Source organism: Eleutherodactylus coqui, chromosome 7 (genome assembly GCF_035609145.1).
Source record: "Eleutherodactylus coqui strain aEleCoq1 chromosome 7, aEleCoq1.hap1, whole genome shotgun sequence".
Classification (NCBI taxonomy): Eukaryota; Metazoa; Chordata; class Amphibia; order Anura; family Eleutherodactylidae; genus Eleutherodactylus; species Eleutherodactylus coqui.
Window position 1 is genome coordinate 134,823,847 of NC_089843.1, and position 20,114 is coordinate 134,843,960.

Here is a 20,114-nt window from a genome sequence, read left to right on the forward strand (position 1 = left end):
GGTACAATAATGAATGTCTGCAGGCAGCAGTGATGCTAGGCATGGTGGAGGTTGCTTGCAAGTTTGGGGCTGCATTTCTGGGGATTTGGTCAGTATTAATGGTATCCTGAATGCTGAGAAATACTGGCAGATACTTATCTTCATGTAATACCATCAAGGTAGCGTCCGATTGGTTTCAAATTCATTCTGCAGCAGGAGAACAACCCGAACATCCAGCCAATGTCAGTAAGAACTATGTTAAGCGTAAAGAAGAACAAGGAGTCCTGGAAGTGATTATATGGCTCCACAGTGCCCTGATCTGGTGTGTCTGTCTAGGATTACATGGAGAGACAGAAGGATTTCAGCAAGCCTACATCCGCAGAAGATCTGTGCTTAGTTCAAGATGTTTGCAACAACCTCCCTGCCCAGTTCCTTCAAAAACTGTGTGCAAGTGGAGCTAGAAGAGCTGATGCGGTTTTGAAGACAAAGGGTGGTCACGCTAAATATTGATTTAAGGCCCATTTAGATGGGACAAGGGTCGGGCAAACTATGCCCGACACTCGTACCTGCGCCTACTTGCTCTCATACTGCTGCACAGAAGCTAGTTTTGCTGGCTCACAGCGGGGAGGCTGGAGAAGATTTCACTCCTTGCTCCTCTCCATTGACATAACAGTGGCAGTTCAATACTGTACGGCTGCATTTACATGGTGCGATCAGCTCATCGTCCATCGTTTATGCTGCATGGACGATGAGCTGATCATTCAGTGTAAATAGCAGCCTACAGTAGTGAACGGCCACTATTTTACATCAGTGGAGAGGGGTGGGGGAGCGAGGAGAGAAATCTACCGCCGCCCCCCTGAGAGCCAGTGATCCTAGCTTCCCTGCAGCAGCGTGAGAGCTAGTATATGCGGGCACGAGTGGCAGGCATTGTCTGCCCAACATTCGTCTCGTCTAAATGGGCCATTAGATTTCTCTTTTGTTCAGTCACTTTGCCTTTTGTTAATTGAGAAAAAATAAACGACCACTTCTATTTTTGAAAGCATTCTTACTTTGTAGCATTTTTTTTCCCACTTGACTAAAACTTTTACACAGTCCTCTATGTCAAAAATATGTTCCTGGACCTTTAATATTGTAATGATCGCCTTTCAGGTTTAGGAGCTGTGGCTGGGCCTTGCATCCCCTAATCTAGGGGCATCTGTTGTAAAGCGACTGTTCATTGATGTAGCACTGCTTATCACTAGAGATGAGCGAGCGTACTCGGAAAAGCACTACTCGCTCGAGTAATTGGCTTTATCCGAGTATCGCTGTGCTCGTCCCTGAAGATTCGGGTGCCGCTGCGGCTGACACGTGAGTCGCAGCGGGGAGCAGGGGAGAGAGGGAGAGAAAGATCTCCCCTCCGTTCCTCCCCGCTCTCCCCTGCAGCTCCCCGCTCCGTGCCGGCACCCGAATCTTCAGGGACGAGCACAGCGATACTCGGCTAAAGCCAATTACTCGAGCGAGTAGTGCTTTTCCGAGTACGCTCGCTCATCTCTACTTATCACCTGTTACTATGGCACAAAGCAGCTATAAACTCTCCAGTGTCCTAAAATCTGTTGCTTCCCTATATTGTATCCGCTCCAAGCGTCATCTTTTTCCCTTCGCTGAACCCTTATCAACTTGTGTATTTTGTAACCAGATAAAGTGATGCACAGCGGATACCCAACATCCTCTGCGAGGTTTGGTGCTGACCTTGGTTGACTTCTAGTAATACGGGTCTCTACAGGGTTAGTGAAATTAAACTTCCTCTAACCTGGAGGGCGGTCTACTCCAAATGAGACAAAATTTGGACAGCTGCCACTCTGAGGATGTGCTTGTCATTTATGAAGGTGGGGAAGTTTTAACTGAGTTTTACAGTGAATAGCGGCGACCTAGCCTGAGAATAGGTCGTCAATAGTTGATCGGCTAGGGGGCCGGCTCTCGGGCCCCTGCCTCATCAGCTGAGCGGGTGCATTGTCATCGCAGAAGCCTCCGGCGCTTGTAACTGCAGGCACGGCTCCCATTGATTTCAATTAGTTCCAAATGTATTCTTTTTGCAGTGGAATTACGCAGTGTTTCACGAACCTTGTGTATTGCGCAACAGGAATTCTGGTGTACAAATAAGTAGAAAGATGGAGCAGGTTTGTTTTTTTGCGCAGCCAAACCGTGAACGCAAAATATGTGCATGTGAACAAACCCATTGAACGCTGTTCACTACATATTTTGCGCATGCAAACAATGCCCTCGTGGAGCTGCCTTCACACACGGTTAAAGTATAAGCCATGCGTAAGATTTCACGAGTCTCCGGCACACAGCATGGACTTTTTTCCTACTGTGGAAAAGCGTGACATTTTAAAATCCGCCGTCCGCTGCGCTAGCATTTATGTTGTGGAACCTGCAGGTAGACGCTGGAGCTTTTCTCCATAAAGATCAAGGTGTAGCCTAAAACCCGAACCATAATCTGCAATTAGAATATTGTTGCAGCTTTTCCTATTCTGTGGAAAAGGTCCCTAAGGCTTCCTTCAGTTTTTCTGGAAAGGAAAATTTTTTTTATGCCCAACTTTAACAGGTGTATTTTTTGGCCACGCACAGACTTTTCTATAGTATTGCCGTGCAGCATTTAAAGTGACCCTACTGTTATGGACAAAGCTAATCGAGCCAATTCTCTGACTACTGTATATTATAGTATGCATGGGTAGTCTAAATAAGAGAGATGGAATAATGCCTGCACAGCGCCACCTATTGGAAGGCAGCATTCCTTCAAGCCAAAGTTAGACTCCTTATACAAGCCTTGTAACAATGACCAAGAATTGAAAGCAAAGCAAGACTCCATGCACAGACAGCTGTTTCAGGTTGTTTGCCCTTCATCAGTGAATAGGAGTCTGGCTTTGCTAGTGAAAAGCGTGGGATGAACCGCTAACCTTTTCTCCTTAGGGACAGCACCTAGACAGTTAGTAAGGAGACTTGAAAGGGCATTCATCCTCCCCTGCAGACTGATGAGGGGCAAACACTGTCTGTGCATTGAGCCTAACTTTGCTAGTGAAATCTGCAGCCACCCCCCCCTGTGAAGCAACAATACTCGCTCCTATGCAAAAAAAAAAAAAGCACGTGAGCGGGGACAAGTGTTGGGCACCGTTTGCCCGATATTCATCCAGTCTAAATAGGCCTTAAGACACTACATGTTGATCTGATTGGCTAGTACTGGTTACCCAAAGCAGTGAGAACAAGCAACTGGTGTCACCACTAACTTGTGCACAAGGACGCAGCCTGTTTAGACAGGCAGATCACTGTTGAGTGTACAACACTGAGCAGGGAGTGTTTACACGCACCGAAAAGCCAATGAGGACTGAAAACTTAACAACTGCTGAGAAGTGCAGGTATTCAGTGAAGAAGTTCACGCAACTTTGTTTCCCAGTACTGGAGGGTTCTGTTTAAAAAAAAAAAAAAAAAATCTTTTAAGACACCTGACAGTAACCTAAGGTGGCTTTCACATCTACGGTGGCGATTCAGGTTCCCTGCTCCAGGGAACAGAAAGGGGGCATCCCCTGGCCAAGCAGTGCTGTCTTATGCTGGACCCAGACTGACCCCATCGACTACAGTTGCTTGGCTTTTTGCAGGAAAAATGACCGCTACATGAAGTGCTTTTCCTTCCGGTACTTTGTTCTGGATCTGAAACAGAGGCAGCCATAACAGCAATGTGGAGGGCTCTTTTTTTTTTTACTCCCTCAGCTTGTGGAGGGTCGGCTCCTACTGTTTGCTTACAAACTGTTCCCTTGATTCTTAAATGCGGTGATGGTTCCTGTGAACCTTCGCACAAGTCCAACACATTTCACCACACGGTACAATCTACCGGCAGCTTGTACATCTGCAGCATGTCACTTGTTTGGATTTTCAGCCTTTGCTATGAGAGCAGCATATCCAGTCTGACACCAAACAAAGTCCCCCCCATCAGGTCCCACGGGAACTTCCCTGCATACTAACTCATGGGAGGTTATTTTGGGAGTACAAGCACCTCTGAGGAATGACAAGGTCACAGAAATATCTTCACCAAACCCTACAGCCTAGGTGTGTACCGACGGGAAACAGACTACAGCAGCATGAGCTCCGCCACAGCCTATGTAAGCCATTGAGAAAACTGCTGGCACTGGCAGGGCAGAGTCAGATGCCCAGAGAATAGAAGGAAACTTGTGCAATTTGCTGGATCTAGTTGGAGTCTAGAAATGAGTTTCCAACGGGGGCAACCAAATAATTTTACATGCAGAAGCCAGCCTGAAGCGGGCCATACACACAGGCAAGGGTGCTGAACTTGCTGCTTTTAGCAGGAACGGCCGACGATGCTGGTCCCGACTCCCCTGACATCAGGGGAAAAGGATTGAACATGCTGGATTTCAATATGCCTGATCCCTTGTTCCTCCAGTAGATAAGCCTGGCAGCAGCATATTTTCTCTTTCCATTGAAGACACATGCTGAGCCAAACGTCTAGGTGTGACCCTTAAGGTCGCTCAGTTTTTGCATGCAGAATACTGAGCAGTGGATCGGCCCATGTAAGCAGGCAGTTCGCTTATGACCTGCCTGTTTATTGTGAATGGAGGCAGGTGAGAAGGATCCCCAGCCCGCTCCACCTCCATTTACTTGTAAGGATCATGCCTATGTAAGATCACAGGAGTGACTAATCGCTGGGACGACCTGTTCACCATCTGCTCCCAACAAGTCGTCCCGTGCTAAAGCACCCCAAGGCGGTTTTCACACAGCTGAGACAAATCACACGAGATTTGTGCATTGCAAGACACACAAATATGTACGCAATTGTTTAAATGGAGTCATATACCTGGGCGATGTTTTTTTCCTGCATCGCAGGGTGAAATAAAATAAAAACATTCTAGCTTTTGGCGTTCTCTCAAACGCCTTGTATCACCCATTGTTTTCAATTGGGCAGGTGAGGTTTACCCATTCAAGACAATGGGAGACACTCTGCAATCCTCCGTTGCAACTTTTAGCTTCCCTGAAGTATTTGTGTTAAAACCACCTCGACATTATATGTTGGCGAATGCGATATCGGACTGCGTTTCACGGTCAGATATCACAACCGCCTGTGTGAAATTAGCCTAAGTCATTAGATAGGCAAGTTAGAATGTATATGGCGGTCTCTACTATGCAGACAGGCATGGACATTTGTGACTGACAGCAGGATGTCGCTCCTTCAGTAGGAGAACCGCTGATAACATGACATTTTTATGACCGGCACCAACTTCCAATAAATAAACCTTTACAGACATGTGGTTTGGTATTCTGCATTTTAACAAAATGTTGACAAATTACAGTGATAAGAAATAAAATTTGAGATATAGCATAAAGCAGGAATTCACATTACAGTGAAACATTCAAGTGTCCACTTTCCTTTAAAACCCAAGTCAAATGTTGACCAGTTCAGAGTTGGGCGAGTGCTGCCCCCAGGTGTAGGGAGGCTGTATTACACTTTACGATCCCAGCCAGGAAGGAATAGGGAAACCACTAGGCCTTCTCCAAGTCTTACTTCATAAACAGAAGGAATAAATACATTCGTCATGAGCCATTCCTACAGGGCTAGATATTCCTGTAGCCCACCGATCTGTCCTTTCAATTACAACATACGGCTAGCAATCTGGATTTGTTAGCGCCATGAAGTCAGCAGGGACATACAGATTTCTATATGAAAATAGGTCCTCAGACTGGCGAATCCCTTCATATTGCACTTAAAATAATTGCACTGAACAAAAAAAAAAAGAATCTTTTGCCAGTCATTGGCACTAGCTAAAGAATAAATATATTTCAGCTACTTCAAGTAGAAAAATAAATACTTTGGGGGGAATAAGTGACATTCCACAAACAATTGACATCAAATTAAATACATGTGCGCATCTCATTACAAAAAGGCATTTGGTTAATGCTAGTTATGGAAAAATGTAAAAACTATACAAAACGCGTGTCTACAACATCTCTAGTGTACTAGGTCATGTAACCGTGGTGGGGTGTACCAGTGCTACTAAGAAAATGGTCACAGATAACGCAAAACACTTAAGGGCTCGCTCACGTGGACGTATGTCACCCACATGGTAGGCAGTGCTACAAGCTCATTGCTTCCTATTGGGCCACTCGCCTTTTTTTATTAGGAGCATGAAAAAAAAAAAAGTAGCATGTCCCATTTTGGTGCTTAATACGCACCAATATAGCTATGGGGATTTACCGTATAGATATGGGGATTTGGCCATGTACTGCATGTTGTAGATGGGACACATACGCCCGAGTGAGCGAGCCCCAATTTTCCATTAAAATAAATAGGTTCATATTTAAACGTCTAACAAATTGAGCATTTCCATCACTTGACACCATCTATACCCAGTGATGAAACCATTATAACAACCTGTCGGGGTCTATGTTCAAGCTGAAGTCACAGACCAGAGACAGATGATCGGAGGGATAATTGAAAGACGGAAGCCTATTGGGTCCAATTTGCTCTTCGGTAAGTAAACTCAAGGCAGCATTCACTTTCAGAGCATGCTGGGAGTACCAGATATAATCCAGAGTGTTGCAGGACTCCCCGGTAGGACGGATCTTCCAGGTTGTGTAGGGAGGTTCGGTTTCTCCATCATCACTAAGCACCTTGTAGGCACTATTAAGATTCAGACTAGAGGAAGCAAATCGCTTGTATACTTCCTCGGTAGGTTCTGCATTGAAGTCCCCACAAATGACCAGAGGAATCTGGGCACCTTGGGTGACAGACTCAAGATTTCGAAGGAGATCTGTGCCCTGGGCAAGTCGGAAGCGCTCCCATCCACTGCGGGCCTTCAAGTGAGTGACAGCGAAGCACAACACCCTGCCAGTTTCCTTACACTGCAGCACCTCGGCAATGGCCACTTGGTTGGTCTTTAAAGTCCGAGCCGAGAGCCTGAATTTGGCACTGCTGACGAGCTGAAAGCGGTCCTGAAGGAAAAAGAAGGCACAGCCATCAGGCCCATTATTACGCTCCACGTCTAGGCAGGGAGACCATGGCTTGGCCAAAAAAGTACAATGATACCCCAACCTACTAAGCAGTGGCTGGAAGGTATCAAAATAGTGATCTACTTCTTGCAGGCACAAGACATCAGGACGATACATGAGGATCTCTTCCAGGATCAAGTACTTCCTTTCTTCCCACTTCAGCGCCTCCAGGGGACATTTAACGAAGTTGTCCTTCCCTTCTCCGAGTGCTGTGAACATAAACCATGATATACACTGTAAATTGACTTATTTCTAATATTTACATAGTTTGAGTGAGTCTAACAGGAAATCCTCCCTGGGTAAAGTATGCAAATTAGCTCTCCTCCAGAAAAATATAAAATATGATATATAAATAAATAAATCTTTAGCGCCACCTACAGGTCAATGTTAAACTCTATTGAGTCCGTACTTCACACAGTGACTAAAAGGCTCAGTGCTCAGTAGAGCTTCTGTCAGCTAGTTTTATGATTGAGACATGTCAGAAGTTTGTAAAAAGTTTTAGTTACCCTTTAAAATGTGTTGAAACATGACGTGATATCAAGCCTAATGGCAAAAAAAAAAAAAAAAAAGCCTTGCTCTGAAAGTGATCGGTTTCTATGGGCATTATTAGCAATTCTTACGGCGAACTTGTTTACATGTTGCACATTGGTCAGTCCTGACATACATGAGTGCGGCCCAGTAGACTATACTTCCTACAAGTTTTGGGAGCACATAAACTTTATTGAGAACGTGTCAAATAGTTTTGAGGCTAAGAGAGGTAATGTTTTATTCAGGCTGTGAGGGGCAGATCTCTGGGGTCATCAGCTACATATATAGTTGGTCAGATAGTTATACCTTGAGCCAAGATATTCCATTGCATCACTCGAAAGGTGTGTGGGCTGCTGAAGTCAATGGTCTGTCCAACAAACTCCCTATGGAGCCTGGCGGGCCGTTCCTGCAGAGCCACTTGGCATTCTTCCAGAAGATCTTTGGGGTCCAGTGGATCCAGCTGTCCATGCTCAGATTCTTCAAGGTAATCCGGGTGTTGGGAAATGGCAGCTGTACTGCTGAGCGTCTTGGCAAGAGCACTGTATAAGCGGCTGGTGCTGTTTCCCATGGAACACACTATGGAGAAGAAAGAAAACATTTTTAACCCAGTTTTGGAAACTGGAATATACAGGTCAACACAATGTTTGAAGTATCAGCAAAATGGAGAGCCAGGTTATACCTAGTGAAGGGTCTCAAGGCATCTTTAGTGCTCTTTTAGTCTAGTACCGCCCCCATGCCCTGCACTAGGCACAACGCAGCGTTTATAGTGTCCGGAGTACTCCTTTAAGACGGGTACAACACATACTACAGAAACGCCAAGACTCAACCTGCTTCATAATTAGCAGATATATATCAATCAATAGTTTTCTGTAGGGACTCAGCATGCAGTAGCAATCAGACAGCTGGGCTGTAGGCATGGTTAAAGGGGTTGTCCCGCGCCGAAACGGGTTTTTTTTTTTTTAATAACCCCCCCCCCCCGTTCGGCGCGAGACAACCGCGATGCAGGGGTTAAAAAAACAAACTGGGTAGTACTTACCCGAATCCCAGCGGTCCGGCGTCTTCATACTCACCTGCTGAAGATGGCCGCAGGGATCCTCTCTCTGTGGACCGCAGGGCTTCTGTGCGGTCCATTGCCGATTCCAGCCTCCTGATTGGCTGGAATCGGCACGTGACGGGGCGGAGCTACACAGAGCCGGCATTCTGCACGAGCGGCACCATTGAAGACAGCAGAAGACCCGGACTGCGCAAGCGCGGCTAATTTGGCCATTAGACGGCGAAAATTAGACGGCAACCATGGAGACGAGGACGCCAGCAACGGAGCAGGTAAGTGAATAACTTTTGATAACTTCTGTATGGCTCATAATTAATGCACAATGTACATTACAAAGTGCATTAATATGGCCATACAGAAGTGTATAGACCCACTTGCTGCCGCGGGACAACCCCTTTAAGCTCCATTTACACGTGACGATTATCACTCAAAATTCGCTCAAATGATGTCTTCTGAGTGATAATCGTTGCGTGTAAACCCTACCATCATTTGCTTTTCATCTCAATGATAAAAGTTCAGCATAAACCAATCGTTCAGCCGGGGAGCTGATAGCAGGGACCACACATTGTTTTCAGCACTCCCATGAAGAATCATTGTATTCAGCTGCAGTCCCGCTGTGTGCAGATAGACCACCTGCTGTTATCTGCATACAGCGCAGGGAGCCTCATTTACATGTAAATGAAGTCAATAAGCTACTAATAGGCATTAGTGCCCATTAGCAGTTTATGTAAAATGATCGCTTAAACTGTCAATTTTCCTATCTTTTGAACGGATTTTGAGCGATCGTCTTTGTGTGTAAAAGGGGCTTTAGTGTCAGAAGAGATACCAGACGCCCCAAGATGTCATTAGTCTAGGACAGCTCCTTCGTTTGCATCTGTCTTGCCAATAAGGAAGATGGAACAATACCTCTATCACCCAGAGGAGCATGAATGGCCTTACAAGTCTCCTCCCTCACCCTCCTTCTAGGTGCTCTCCCCAAGGAAAAAATATAGTGTTCCTGACCTCTGTCCTGCCACATACATTTAGGACTCCATATATATATATATATATATATATATATATATATATATATATATATATATATATATATATATATATATATAGTGTATATTATGTCCACCAAGTACTGCACAGTCAAAGAAAGACCATGACTTAACTGAAGTGAGGTAGGAGGACCGGGATCAGCATTTTTCTGACATCTATATGGACAAAAGAGGTTATGTAGGGTCTAGTCATGATCCTAATTAATGTGCCCTTGTCACCCGTAGCAAGCACTAAACTGCAGCGGATGCTGTCAATATGGGCAACCTATTCCCCTTTATGCCCAAACCATGATAAGTAGAGCCTCCATCTGTAAGCTACAAGCAGTTCAGATCAGATGACCCACTACTGGTTTATTATGCTAAAACACTAAAATAACTTTCCATCAACTATGTAAAGATCTTTGAAGGTTGCAGTACAGAATACGAGGCTCCCACCCATTGTGCCCTCAATACTGCCACTATAATGTAAGTGTGGCATACCGATGTCACAAAGATCACTGCCCAGCACATTGGGGCCAGTTCTGTACGGAGAAGTTGTAGAGCATCCCCACACATTACATTAGCACTTATACAAGAGAACTTCATATACAATGGATCACCCAAACAGAGAAAATAGAGTGTCAGCCAAGGCGCGGGTCTACAAGACTGAAGTAGAGGTCTCCTACCTTCCATGGGCAAGCCATAGCATCCTTGGGCGGTTGGCATTGTAACCAAGAACTGCATATCCATCCTGCCTGGAAATGATCTTCTTCACAAGTCCTGTCTGCTCTACATAAAGCATGTCTTATAACACCTTGTGGCTAAGCCCATCTAAACCCATCAGTAGACAATGTTAAACATGTCAAACCATAAGCCATGTCACTGACCTTCAAGGGCAGCCATGGCCCAGACACACTGCGGGAGGGGGCCCGGGCTTAAGACGACTTCACCCTCCGCTGCCTCAATCCCTCCACTACGCTATGTATCTACACACGCTATGCATACACATCTATTTCTTTAGGCGCACGGATAGCAACAAGGTGATGAATTTGAAATGTTGGTCTTCATAAATTCACCTAAAATGCACCAAAATGTATCACACTGGCTCATGCTGGAAGATTTGGCGCATCTTTTAAAACCTGTCTAAGAGGGCCAGAAAAGTTAGAGGGGTTGTACCAAGATCGCAAATTTATCCTCTATCCATAGGTCTTACAGCAGAGAGCAGGTCCCATGTCCCCCTCAATGTGGGGTTACTGCACCCTCCGCAGTGAGGAGACTGAAGGGAGATTGTCGCACAAGCACTGCAGCGCTCCGGTCACTTTTAATGGGTCTGCGGAGATACTCGAGGGGCACCCACTCCAGTATTGCCATCAGCCCCACTGAGATGAATGGAGTCCTGATCACACACGCTCGGCTAGCCTCTCCCTCCATACCAATGTTACTGTGTGGGGAAGAGAAGGAAACCCCTGCAGTGACAGGCAGAAAGGGAAAGGGAGTCCCTTTCTGGAGACCGGCAGTGGTCTCAGCAGTAAGACCCCCACAATCAGCAAGTTATGAATAGGGAATAAGTTGTGATCTTGGTACGACCCCTTTAAGAAGTAGGCACCGCTTAATAAATTGGTCCCACCCTACTTTATCTTCTGGAAACCCCAGTCTTGGGTAAATCTGCCCCATAAGGACGATATTCTGAGATGGAATCAAAAGAAAACCGGTGGCGCCATAAGCAGGTAACAGCAATATCTGCACACTGGGGCGCTTGATTTAAAAGAAAAAAACAAAACAAAAACAAAACACAGCTTTAATTTCATTTTTCATGATTGATCAGTAAGAGAATATTTACTGCCAGGACAATCCCTGAAAGGTCTGAATGAAGTCTGTATAAAAACACCAGCTTGTCCAAAGCCTAAACTGAGACAGTTTGCTACATGCCTCCCCAGATATACTATATACTACAGACAGGTGACGTGTGGCCGATATACTATATACTACAGACAGTTGACGTGTGGCCGATATCTCATGCCAGATACATTGTATAGTACAGACAGGTGACATGTGGCAGATATGCCATGCCGGATACATTGTATACTACAGACAGGTGACATATGGCTGATATATTATGCCGGATACATTGTATACTACAGACAGCCGACGTGTGGCCAATATCTCATGCCAGATTCATTGTATACTACAGACAGGCGTCATGTGGCAGATATGCCATGCCATCCAGGATACATTGTATACTACAGACAGGTGACGTATGGCCGATATGCCATGCCAGATACATTGCATACTACAGACCGGTGACGTGTGGCCGATAAGCCATGCTGGATACATTGTATGCTACAGACAGCCAACGTGTGGCCGATATCTCATGCCAGATACATTGTATGCTACAGACAAGTGACATGTGGCAGATATGCCATGCCATCCAGGATACATTGTATACTACAGACAGGTGACGTATGGCCGATAAGCCATGCTGGATACATTGTATGCTACAGACAGCCGACGTGTGGCCGATATCTCATGCCAGATACATTGTATGCTACAGACATCCAACGTGTGGCCGATATCTCATGCCAGATACATTGTATGCTACAGACATCCAACGTGTGGCCGATATCTCATGCCAGATACATTGTATGCTACAGACAAGTGACATGTGGCCGATATGCCATGCCGGATACATTGTTTACTACAGACAGGTGACGTATGGCCGATATCTCATGCCAGATACATTGTTTACTACAGACAGGTGACAAGTGGCCGATATCTCATGCCAGATACATTGTATGCTACAGACAAGTGACAAGTGGCCGATATGCCATGCTGGATACATTGTTTACTACAGACAGGTGACGTATGGCCGATATGCCATGCCGGATACATTGTATACTACAGACAGGTGACGTGTGGCCGATATGCCATGCCGGATACATTGTATACTACAGACAGGTGACGTATGGCCGATATGCCATGCCGGATACATTGTTTACTACAGACAGCCGACGTGTGGCCGATATCTCATGCCAGATACATTGTTTACTACAGACAGGTGACGTGTGGCCGATATCTCATGCCAGATACATTGTTTACTACAGACAGGTGACAAGTGGCCGATATGCCATGCCGGATACATTGTTTACTAAAGAGGTGATGTGCGCACATTACGCTCACTGTATCCTATGCAGTAAGCTTTCCTTGAAGGCTGGGAATTAAGAAGAGAGCGTGCCCCCCGTTCTACCGACTGAGAGACTTTAAGAGTGGAACACATTAGGTATCCACAGCTTAACTTCCAGCAAGCGTGAAGGAAGGAGGCAGCCAAGATTAGAAACTCTGCCAGCGAGACGGAGGAGTGATCTTACGCAACACTTGTTTGTCGCCAGAGCCCCTCCTGGATCCTGCTCTCCGTGACCGCTCTCACCTTGGGATCACCATTATTATGTGGATAGAGCTCCTGGAAGAGAAGCAGTGACCCCCCTAACGTAAAGAGGAATGTGCAGCACTCACTGTTCAGCCGGCCGGGCGCCGCTCATCCGTGTCGCATGTGTGCAAGGGGAAGCCATTCATGACAGGAAGGAAAAATGTCACAACACCTACCTAAGCTGTAAGTGTCACAAAGTCACTGTCATGGCAGCTAACAACGGGGATATCATGACATACAAACCGCAGTGTCACACAGGCCGGAGAAAAAGGTAAATGGCACAGCGACATCTAGTGGCTGGAGCTGAAATAAGCAGAGCTGTTACACCATGCTCATCCCACGTGTCAGAGCGTGAAAGGAGCGGACCGGCATGCATCAGGCCGAAGACATTCATTAAGCACTACATGAATACCCAAGCTACGCTATTAGAAAGGAACCCGTTAGTGCCGAAGGGAGAAAACGCTGCACTACTCAGCAACCAAGTCACTGTACAGTAGATGCAGCTCATCGGACCCCTGAACTCTAACCTGGGGGGCTTACGGAGAGGATCCTTACCTCTGGGGAAGACTAAGATCAAAGGGGCTGTAGACCAGATAAATCAGCCAAGAACTAGTCAGCAGTGGTTACCATCCACGCCTTCACTTCTATCAAGTGTCTCAAGTCTATTAAAGGGGCCGTCCGCCTTAGAAGCCCATTGTTATACACCGCATTAAGGAACTCTGTTAATAGAGGGGTCTGGTTCAAGATGCTCATCTTGAGCAGCAGTTACGAAGAGTCTTTCTGGAGGACCAGTCCTGTATTACACATCAGGTCCATTCAAAGCAATGGGGTTGTGTAATACCCAGTTCTCACCTGTGGTGGTGCTGCAGGCAAGGTAAATGCTTTAGGCCGCTCTCACACAGGCATTAGCAAAATGCCGCATTCATTGTAGTGGGAAGCATTAAAATGCGCTTGAAACGAACAAAAACGGAGCAGACGGCCGTCAGAGATCACAGAGTTAAGCCCCATTTAGACACAAAGATTATCGCTGAAAAGATGTCTTTTTAACGATAATCGCTGTGTCATTTTCAGCGCAAGATGATCGCTTAAGATGAGCGATCACCGTGCGCTGCGAGCGGAGGATGCAGAAGACAAGCGGGGTGTCCTCGCTTGTCTTCTGCATGGAGCACCCAGCTGTTATACAGCTGAGCGCTCCGTGCCAGGTATGGAGAACAGAGCTGGACCGCTCTGTTCTTCATACCCCGCCTGTCATCAGGGAGCGGGATACAGCTGAAACAATTGTATCAGCTGTATCCCGCTGTGAATCCCTGATAAGGCTGATCGTTGTCTTTCAGCACGCTGAAAGACAGCAATGAGCAACGGCTTAACGAACACTGCACGATGTCAGTGCAGACACACACACAACGATTATCACTCAAAAGACGGCTTTTGAGTGAATTGTGAGTGATAATCGTTGTGTCTAAATGGGCCTTTACAAACACAGCGTTCGCTCAACGGAGGCGCTGTACAGAGTTTAGCACAGCGTTTCAAACAATGTAAGAAGTGGTGTGCGACAGTGGCCTATGGCCCGTGGGGATATTTGCGCAGTGTATTTTTTGTCCATAGTGTGCAGTGAATAGAACCATTTCACTTCGGTCGGTTCGGTCACATGTATATATTTTTTCATGGGACATTCAGTTGTGTGGAAAAAATATGCAGTATGTCCTATTCTGGTACATATTGTGCACCAACATAGGCCATTGAAGCGAGTGGGCCAGCGCACATCTGCAGGAAACCTGGACATTCCCTGTATTGGCGCAGTAACACAATGGGCCCTTCTACAGATTCTTGCGCATATAGACAGCGTATTTTCACGCACAAAAACCTGCAGGAATGTCTAAAGCAGGGAAATGCCATTTTTGTTCACGTATTTACACGACAAACCCACCTACACGTGACCGAGACCAAAGGCTGCCGGACACTTAAGGGAACCAATGACATGTAGAGAACTTCACAGTAGTGTAATATATAGACAGCTGCAAGCCCATTACAGATATAGCGCCGGGGAGAAGAGGGGTAATAATAATGACACCATGCCCCTGGGTGGTATACATATACAATACCTCTGCAGCGCCACCTATTGGAAGGCAGCATTCCTGCAGACCAATGTCAGGCTCTTCATACAAGTCTTTAGAACAATAATTGGGAATTGGAAACCAAGCCAGAAGCCACAGACGGCGGCCCCGGGGTTCTCCTCGGCACTCGGGCAGCTTGTAGACTACACGATTCTCTGAGAATCAGCCAGTTATCATTCGCTTATTGTTCAGTGATTCACATAGAAATGAATGATCAGTGTTTAAAAACTGTCCAACAAGCCGGCGCTGATTTTCATGCCAGCTGAAAACCTCACGATTCTCGTTCAGTCGTTGGAACGATAATCGCTTTTAAACGCAGCCATCTACATGCACCTTTAACCCTTTCCAACCCAGTTATGGATTCAGGGTTTCCTAAAAGACTTTTTGCTGTTATACAACGATGCCATCTGCTGGATAAAGCCAGTGTGTGCACCAGAGAGGCTCCGACAGCAGAGTGGCTGGCAATAGATGGTAAGAATACCCTGTCGGAAGTCTTCTGACGTTGGAGCTGTACAAGCTTCAATCAGAATATAGGATGACATCAGGCAGTGGATTGGAAAGGGTTAAAGGGATATTATGGGTCCTGCAAATGTCATTCTTTGTATAAAACGCACATTATGGAGAGGGTATTGGAAAAACTGTGTGTTAAGGGGCCATTAGTTCCAGGACACACGGGTACATACGGAGAGGATGCTGCTTCTCAGCAACCAGGACAGGAGACCTCAGGCGAGGGTAGTACTAATCCTATGTACTGTAGTGGTAGCAGGGTTACTGCCGGCTGGTCAGGCTGGGGACAGATTTGGGCTAGTAAGTGCCAAGTATGTGGGAGACTCAGGAGAAGTCTTGAGACCGTTGTGTGAGGAGAGAGTGAAGGAGGAAGTCTTGTGAGGACTGGCGATTACATCAATTCAACAGTTGTCATGATCTCTGCAGGCATTTAACAGGAGTGTTGGCCGAGTGCTCCCAGGGAATAGAATTGGGGTTGTCACATGATGGACATAGGTGTAAGTACTGATATAATACACAGTACCTGTAAGGAGACGGGCACCCATGTGATCGCCCCTGCAGCATACAATCAGACGTTTCTATTGTAGAGCAGCCAGCAGAGATCCTGAAAACTAACATACAAACATGTTAACCCCTTATTGATGGCCAATATGCCTCTTTACTGACCTCACTAATGGGCTTTTAACCTGCATACATATCTTTTTAAGATGGTGGCTTATCTGACTACTGACAGCCAGGCTCCGGCTCCAATCGGCCGATGCAGAGAACTCTCAGATCCTGGCAGTTTAACCCCATACATGCTACAATCAACAACTGCAGCATATAAGCAGATGACAGGGGAAGGAGTATCCTTAGTCACCCATATGTACCGCACAGTGCGATTGCAAGGTAGCAGTTGGTTCCCATGGCAGCCATCAGCCTGACATAAGACCTCTGTACCCGCCCTGTAGCTCAGCCTATTAGACCCCACCTCCAGCACAATCTAATAGGCTTAGTAGAATGCACTACATAAGTAATGCAGTGTACTATCCTAACAATCGAACTATTGTACCTTCAAGAACCCTTGAAACAAAAAAAGTTCAATAAAGTTTAAAGAACACACACAAAAACCCTCGTTAAATAGACTATCGAAGGGCCATTAACCCTTTGCAATCCAATTTTGGATTCAGGGTTTTTCTAGGGGGCTTCCTTTTTCTGCCATTATACAATGGCGCCATCTGCTGGCTAGAGCCAGTACTGCGGTATGGGACATGCTGGAGAGGCCCCGGACAACAGAGCGGCCAGTAATCTACAGTAAGAATACCCTGCCGGATGTCTTCTGACATCGGAGCTGTACAGCCTTCAATCAGAATGTCTTCAGATGTCAGTGGATTGGAAAGGGTTAATAATACTTAGAAGAAAAGAGAAGGAAGCGGCCTTCCTCCAGCCATGTCAGCGGGTTACGGCTCCTGCAACGTCATCATCACTGGGTCCTTAAAGCGGAAAATAGGCTAGTCACTAAGGGGTTAAGCATCCTTTACAAGAAACCAGCCAGATTGAAGATGCAGCCAGTCTGTTATAAAGTAGATGTAGCATTAGCAGAAGACAGTTTAACTAGTCACTTAGGGGATTCAAACCTGCGTTGGGGGGCGGTTCGGGAAGCAGGAATGGGGAATCCCCTGGCCGTCATTCGCCTTCTGTCCGCAGATATTAAACGCAGATGGATACGGGCGGGCAGACTACGATGAGACATTTGGCCGTGGGTCAGTGGAGGGTCTTCTGGACACATCGGTATACCGCTACGTCCACGACGCCCGCTGTAGAGTCTATGCTGCCATAGCAACCGCAAGCGTCCTGTCTGGTATAGATTATACGTGGCGACTATGGAGACCGCCCGGCCTGTGTCATACATGAGGCCGCACACCCCATCAGCTTCGGCGCGGGGACAGTATTACTACAAGCTCGGCTTCACCGTCCGGCAGCTTTTACACGGAACGTTCATTCAGATTTGAACACCGATTGTTCCGTGTGACCGCGGCCAGCGAGGAACGATGATTCCTTCATTCCATACAAGAATGAAAATCATCGTTGGCTCGTTCGCTAATCGCTGGGATAAAAAGGACGATCGTTCGGTCGCAATTTAATAGAGTATTACGAACACACAATACGCAGTGAACGGAGTCAAAGAAAGTCCATGGACCCAGTCGCACTTGTGTCTAGACCTTAAAGGGGTTGTCTCGCGCCGAAACGTTTTTTTTTTTTTTTAATAGGCCCCCCCGTTCGGCGCGAGACAAACCCAATGCATGTGTTAAAAAAAACCGTTTAGTACTTACCCGAATCCCCGCGCTGTGGCGACTTCTTCCTTACCTTAGCAAGATGGCCGCCGGGATCTTCACCCACGATGCACCGCGGGTCTTCTCTCATGGTGCACCGTGGGCTCTGTGCGGTCCATTGCCGATTCCAGCCTCCTGATTGGCTGGAATCGGCAAACGTGACGGGGCGGAGTTACGAGGACCAGCTCTCCGGCACGAGCGGCCCCATTCACCAGTGAGAAGACCGGACTGCGCAAGCGCGTCTAATTGGGCGATTAGATGCTGAAATTAGACGGATCCATGGCGACGGGGACGCCAGCAACGGAGCAGGTAAGTAAATAACTTCTGTATGGCTCATAATTAATGCACGATGTATATTACAAAGTGCATTAATATGGCCATACAGAAGTGTATAGACCCACTTGCTGCCGCGGGACAACCCCTTTAAGACACTGTATAGACCGAGTATAATATGTGAGCAAACAAGCATGTTCTATTTTATGTGCGATAGAGCCCTATTATATAAAAATCACAGGAGGTGAGGAAAACAAAGCCATTCACTGAAAAAGCCAAAAATCCAACCTGAATACAGCCCTACTATATAGACGCGTAATAAGTAATTACATCGCACATATGCGGCGGGGGATTTCCCCAAAGATTATTTACAGATAACTTTTTGGGAAATCCTGCTCTTTTATAAGAGTTCTGATTAAACACTTGATGCTCGAAGCTCTAGAACCCGTATTTACAAAAGTTCTCGCTGAATTAGTGATATTTTATGTTAGCACCCTGAGATACATTTGTTGGTTTAGAACTCTTTGGGTGCATCCAGAACTTTTGAAAAAAAAGTTAACTTTTTTCAAAGATGGGGTGCTGACTTCCCAGAGATGGGGTGCTGACTTCCCAGAGATGGGGTGCTGACTTCCCAGAGGTCAGTTTCATCCTGTTTTGTGGGTGTGAAGAATGGCGCCCACAGAATGTGATGAAACAAAACCTTTCGTTTTGACTAGCGGGATTCAGGCGCGGGCAGAGAACAGGCAGGAGCCTTATTTAACCGTGTGCAATAGCATGGCAAGTCGTTCCACATAAGAGCGCCCCAACGCAGCGATGCCAGGGCGCAGGCCGGCGGCACATCAGGGCAGGTGACTGCTGCCAGCACGAGGCGATGGAAGAAAACCGTATGTGACATGTTGTACAGCTGCCATCAGGGCTGGTCAGATAACAGCGGTGGCGGGCGGACCTGCCAGCGGTGTCTGTGGCAGCCCCGGCGGGCAGCAGTGCCAGACATACCAATGAGGGCACGTGCCAGTATGACGTCATGCCGGCACACATTACATAACACTTCCATCACTCACCTGCTCGGGGAGGGGGGCGCGCTGGACTCCCGGCCGCTCCTCCCGCTGACACTGGAGGCGACGAGGTGGCCGGGGGAGATGCCGCTTTAGCCAGTCCTTCTCCGAGCCAGCCGGCCAGACTGTGACAGCAGCTGAAGCCGGCGAGGGAGCCCCGGACGGGCGGGGAGAGCGCTCGGCTCCTCACCGGGGAGTGGTGGGACTGCTGCCGCAGAGAGGAGGCGCACAGCGCGGGCACGTCTCTCAGCGCCGAGCACAGCCTGCCTGCCGAGCCCTGATGCATCCCGCAGAGCTCACGACCACTCGCTTTCCGGCTTCTCTACCTCACTGCCCTGACTGCTTTGAGCGGCTCCTCCGCATCTCTACCACTCCCTGCTCTCCTGCCTCAGCGTGACGTCACGGCCCGGGATCGTCCACCCTGCGGCGGGGGGGGGGGGGGGGGGGGGGGGGCTTGTTCGTCGAATTGCCTGTTAAATGTAATTCTTTTTCGTCAGAACGAAAATGGATAATATTGTGGTTGTTCTATAATTCCCAACAAGTGTGGGCAGAGCTGTATCTTTCTGTGTTTGAGCCTCCCTTCCTATGACGGAGAGTGGTACCGTCCACAGCGGGTTTCCTCGGAGGCTCACTGCTGGGAAGTGGGTGAGAGGTGAGACGGGTATAAATAGCCCGCAGTGCCGACAACACCTGAGTGTGAGGACAAGGGGCGGACACGTCACTACAGCCGTGTATACACAGGGGCTCGGTCACACCTGGGGGGGATAGAATAAGCATCCAATACCGCAAGGGTTTCATTGTAATTAGATTCAAGTTT

The 20,114-nt window shown here is 47.2% G+C and overlaps 1 protein-coding gene across 2 annotated transcripts; it reads right to left on the reverse strand.

Moving 5' to 3' along the window:
• Window positions 1-5,269: 5,269 nt before the first annotated feature.
• Window positions 5,270-19,675, reverse strand: NOCT (nocturnin). Of its 2 annotated transcripts, none has more exons than XM_066573740.1 (3): window positions 19,304-19,675; window positions 7,846-8,115; window positions 5,270-7,220 (listed from the first exon to the last, which is right to left on the reverse strand). In XM_066573740.1, exons 1-3 carry the CDS (start codon window positions 19,581-19,583, stop codon window positions 6,385-6,387), a joined length of 1,386 nt encoding a protein of 461 aa, XP_066429837.1. In that variant the 5' UTR covers window positions 19,584-19,675; the 3' UTR covers window positions 5,270-6,384. The 2 variants fall into 2 exon arrangements, with proteins under 2 accessions (XP_066429837.1, XP_066429838.1); XM_066573741.1 differs by lacking the exon at window positions 19,304-19,675 and adding an exon at window positions 16,181-16,217.
• Window positions 19,676-20,114: the final 439 nt, after the last annotated feature.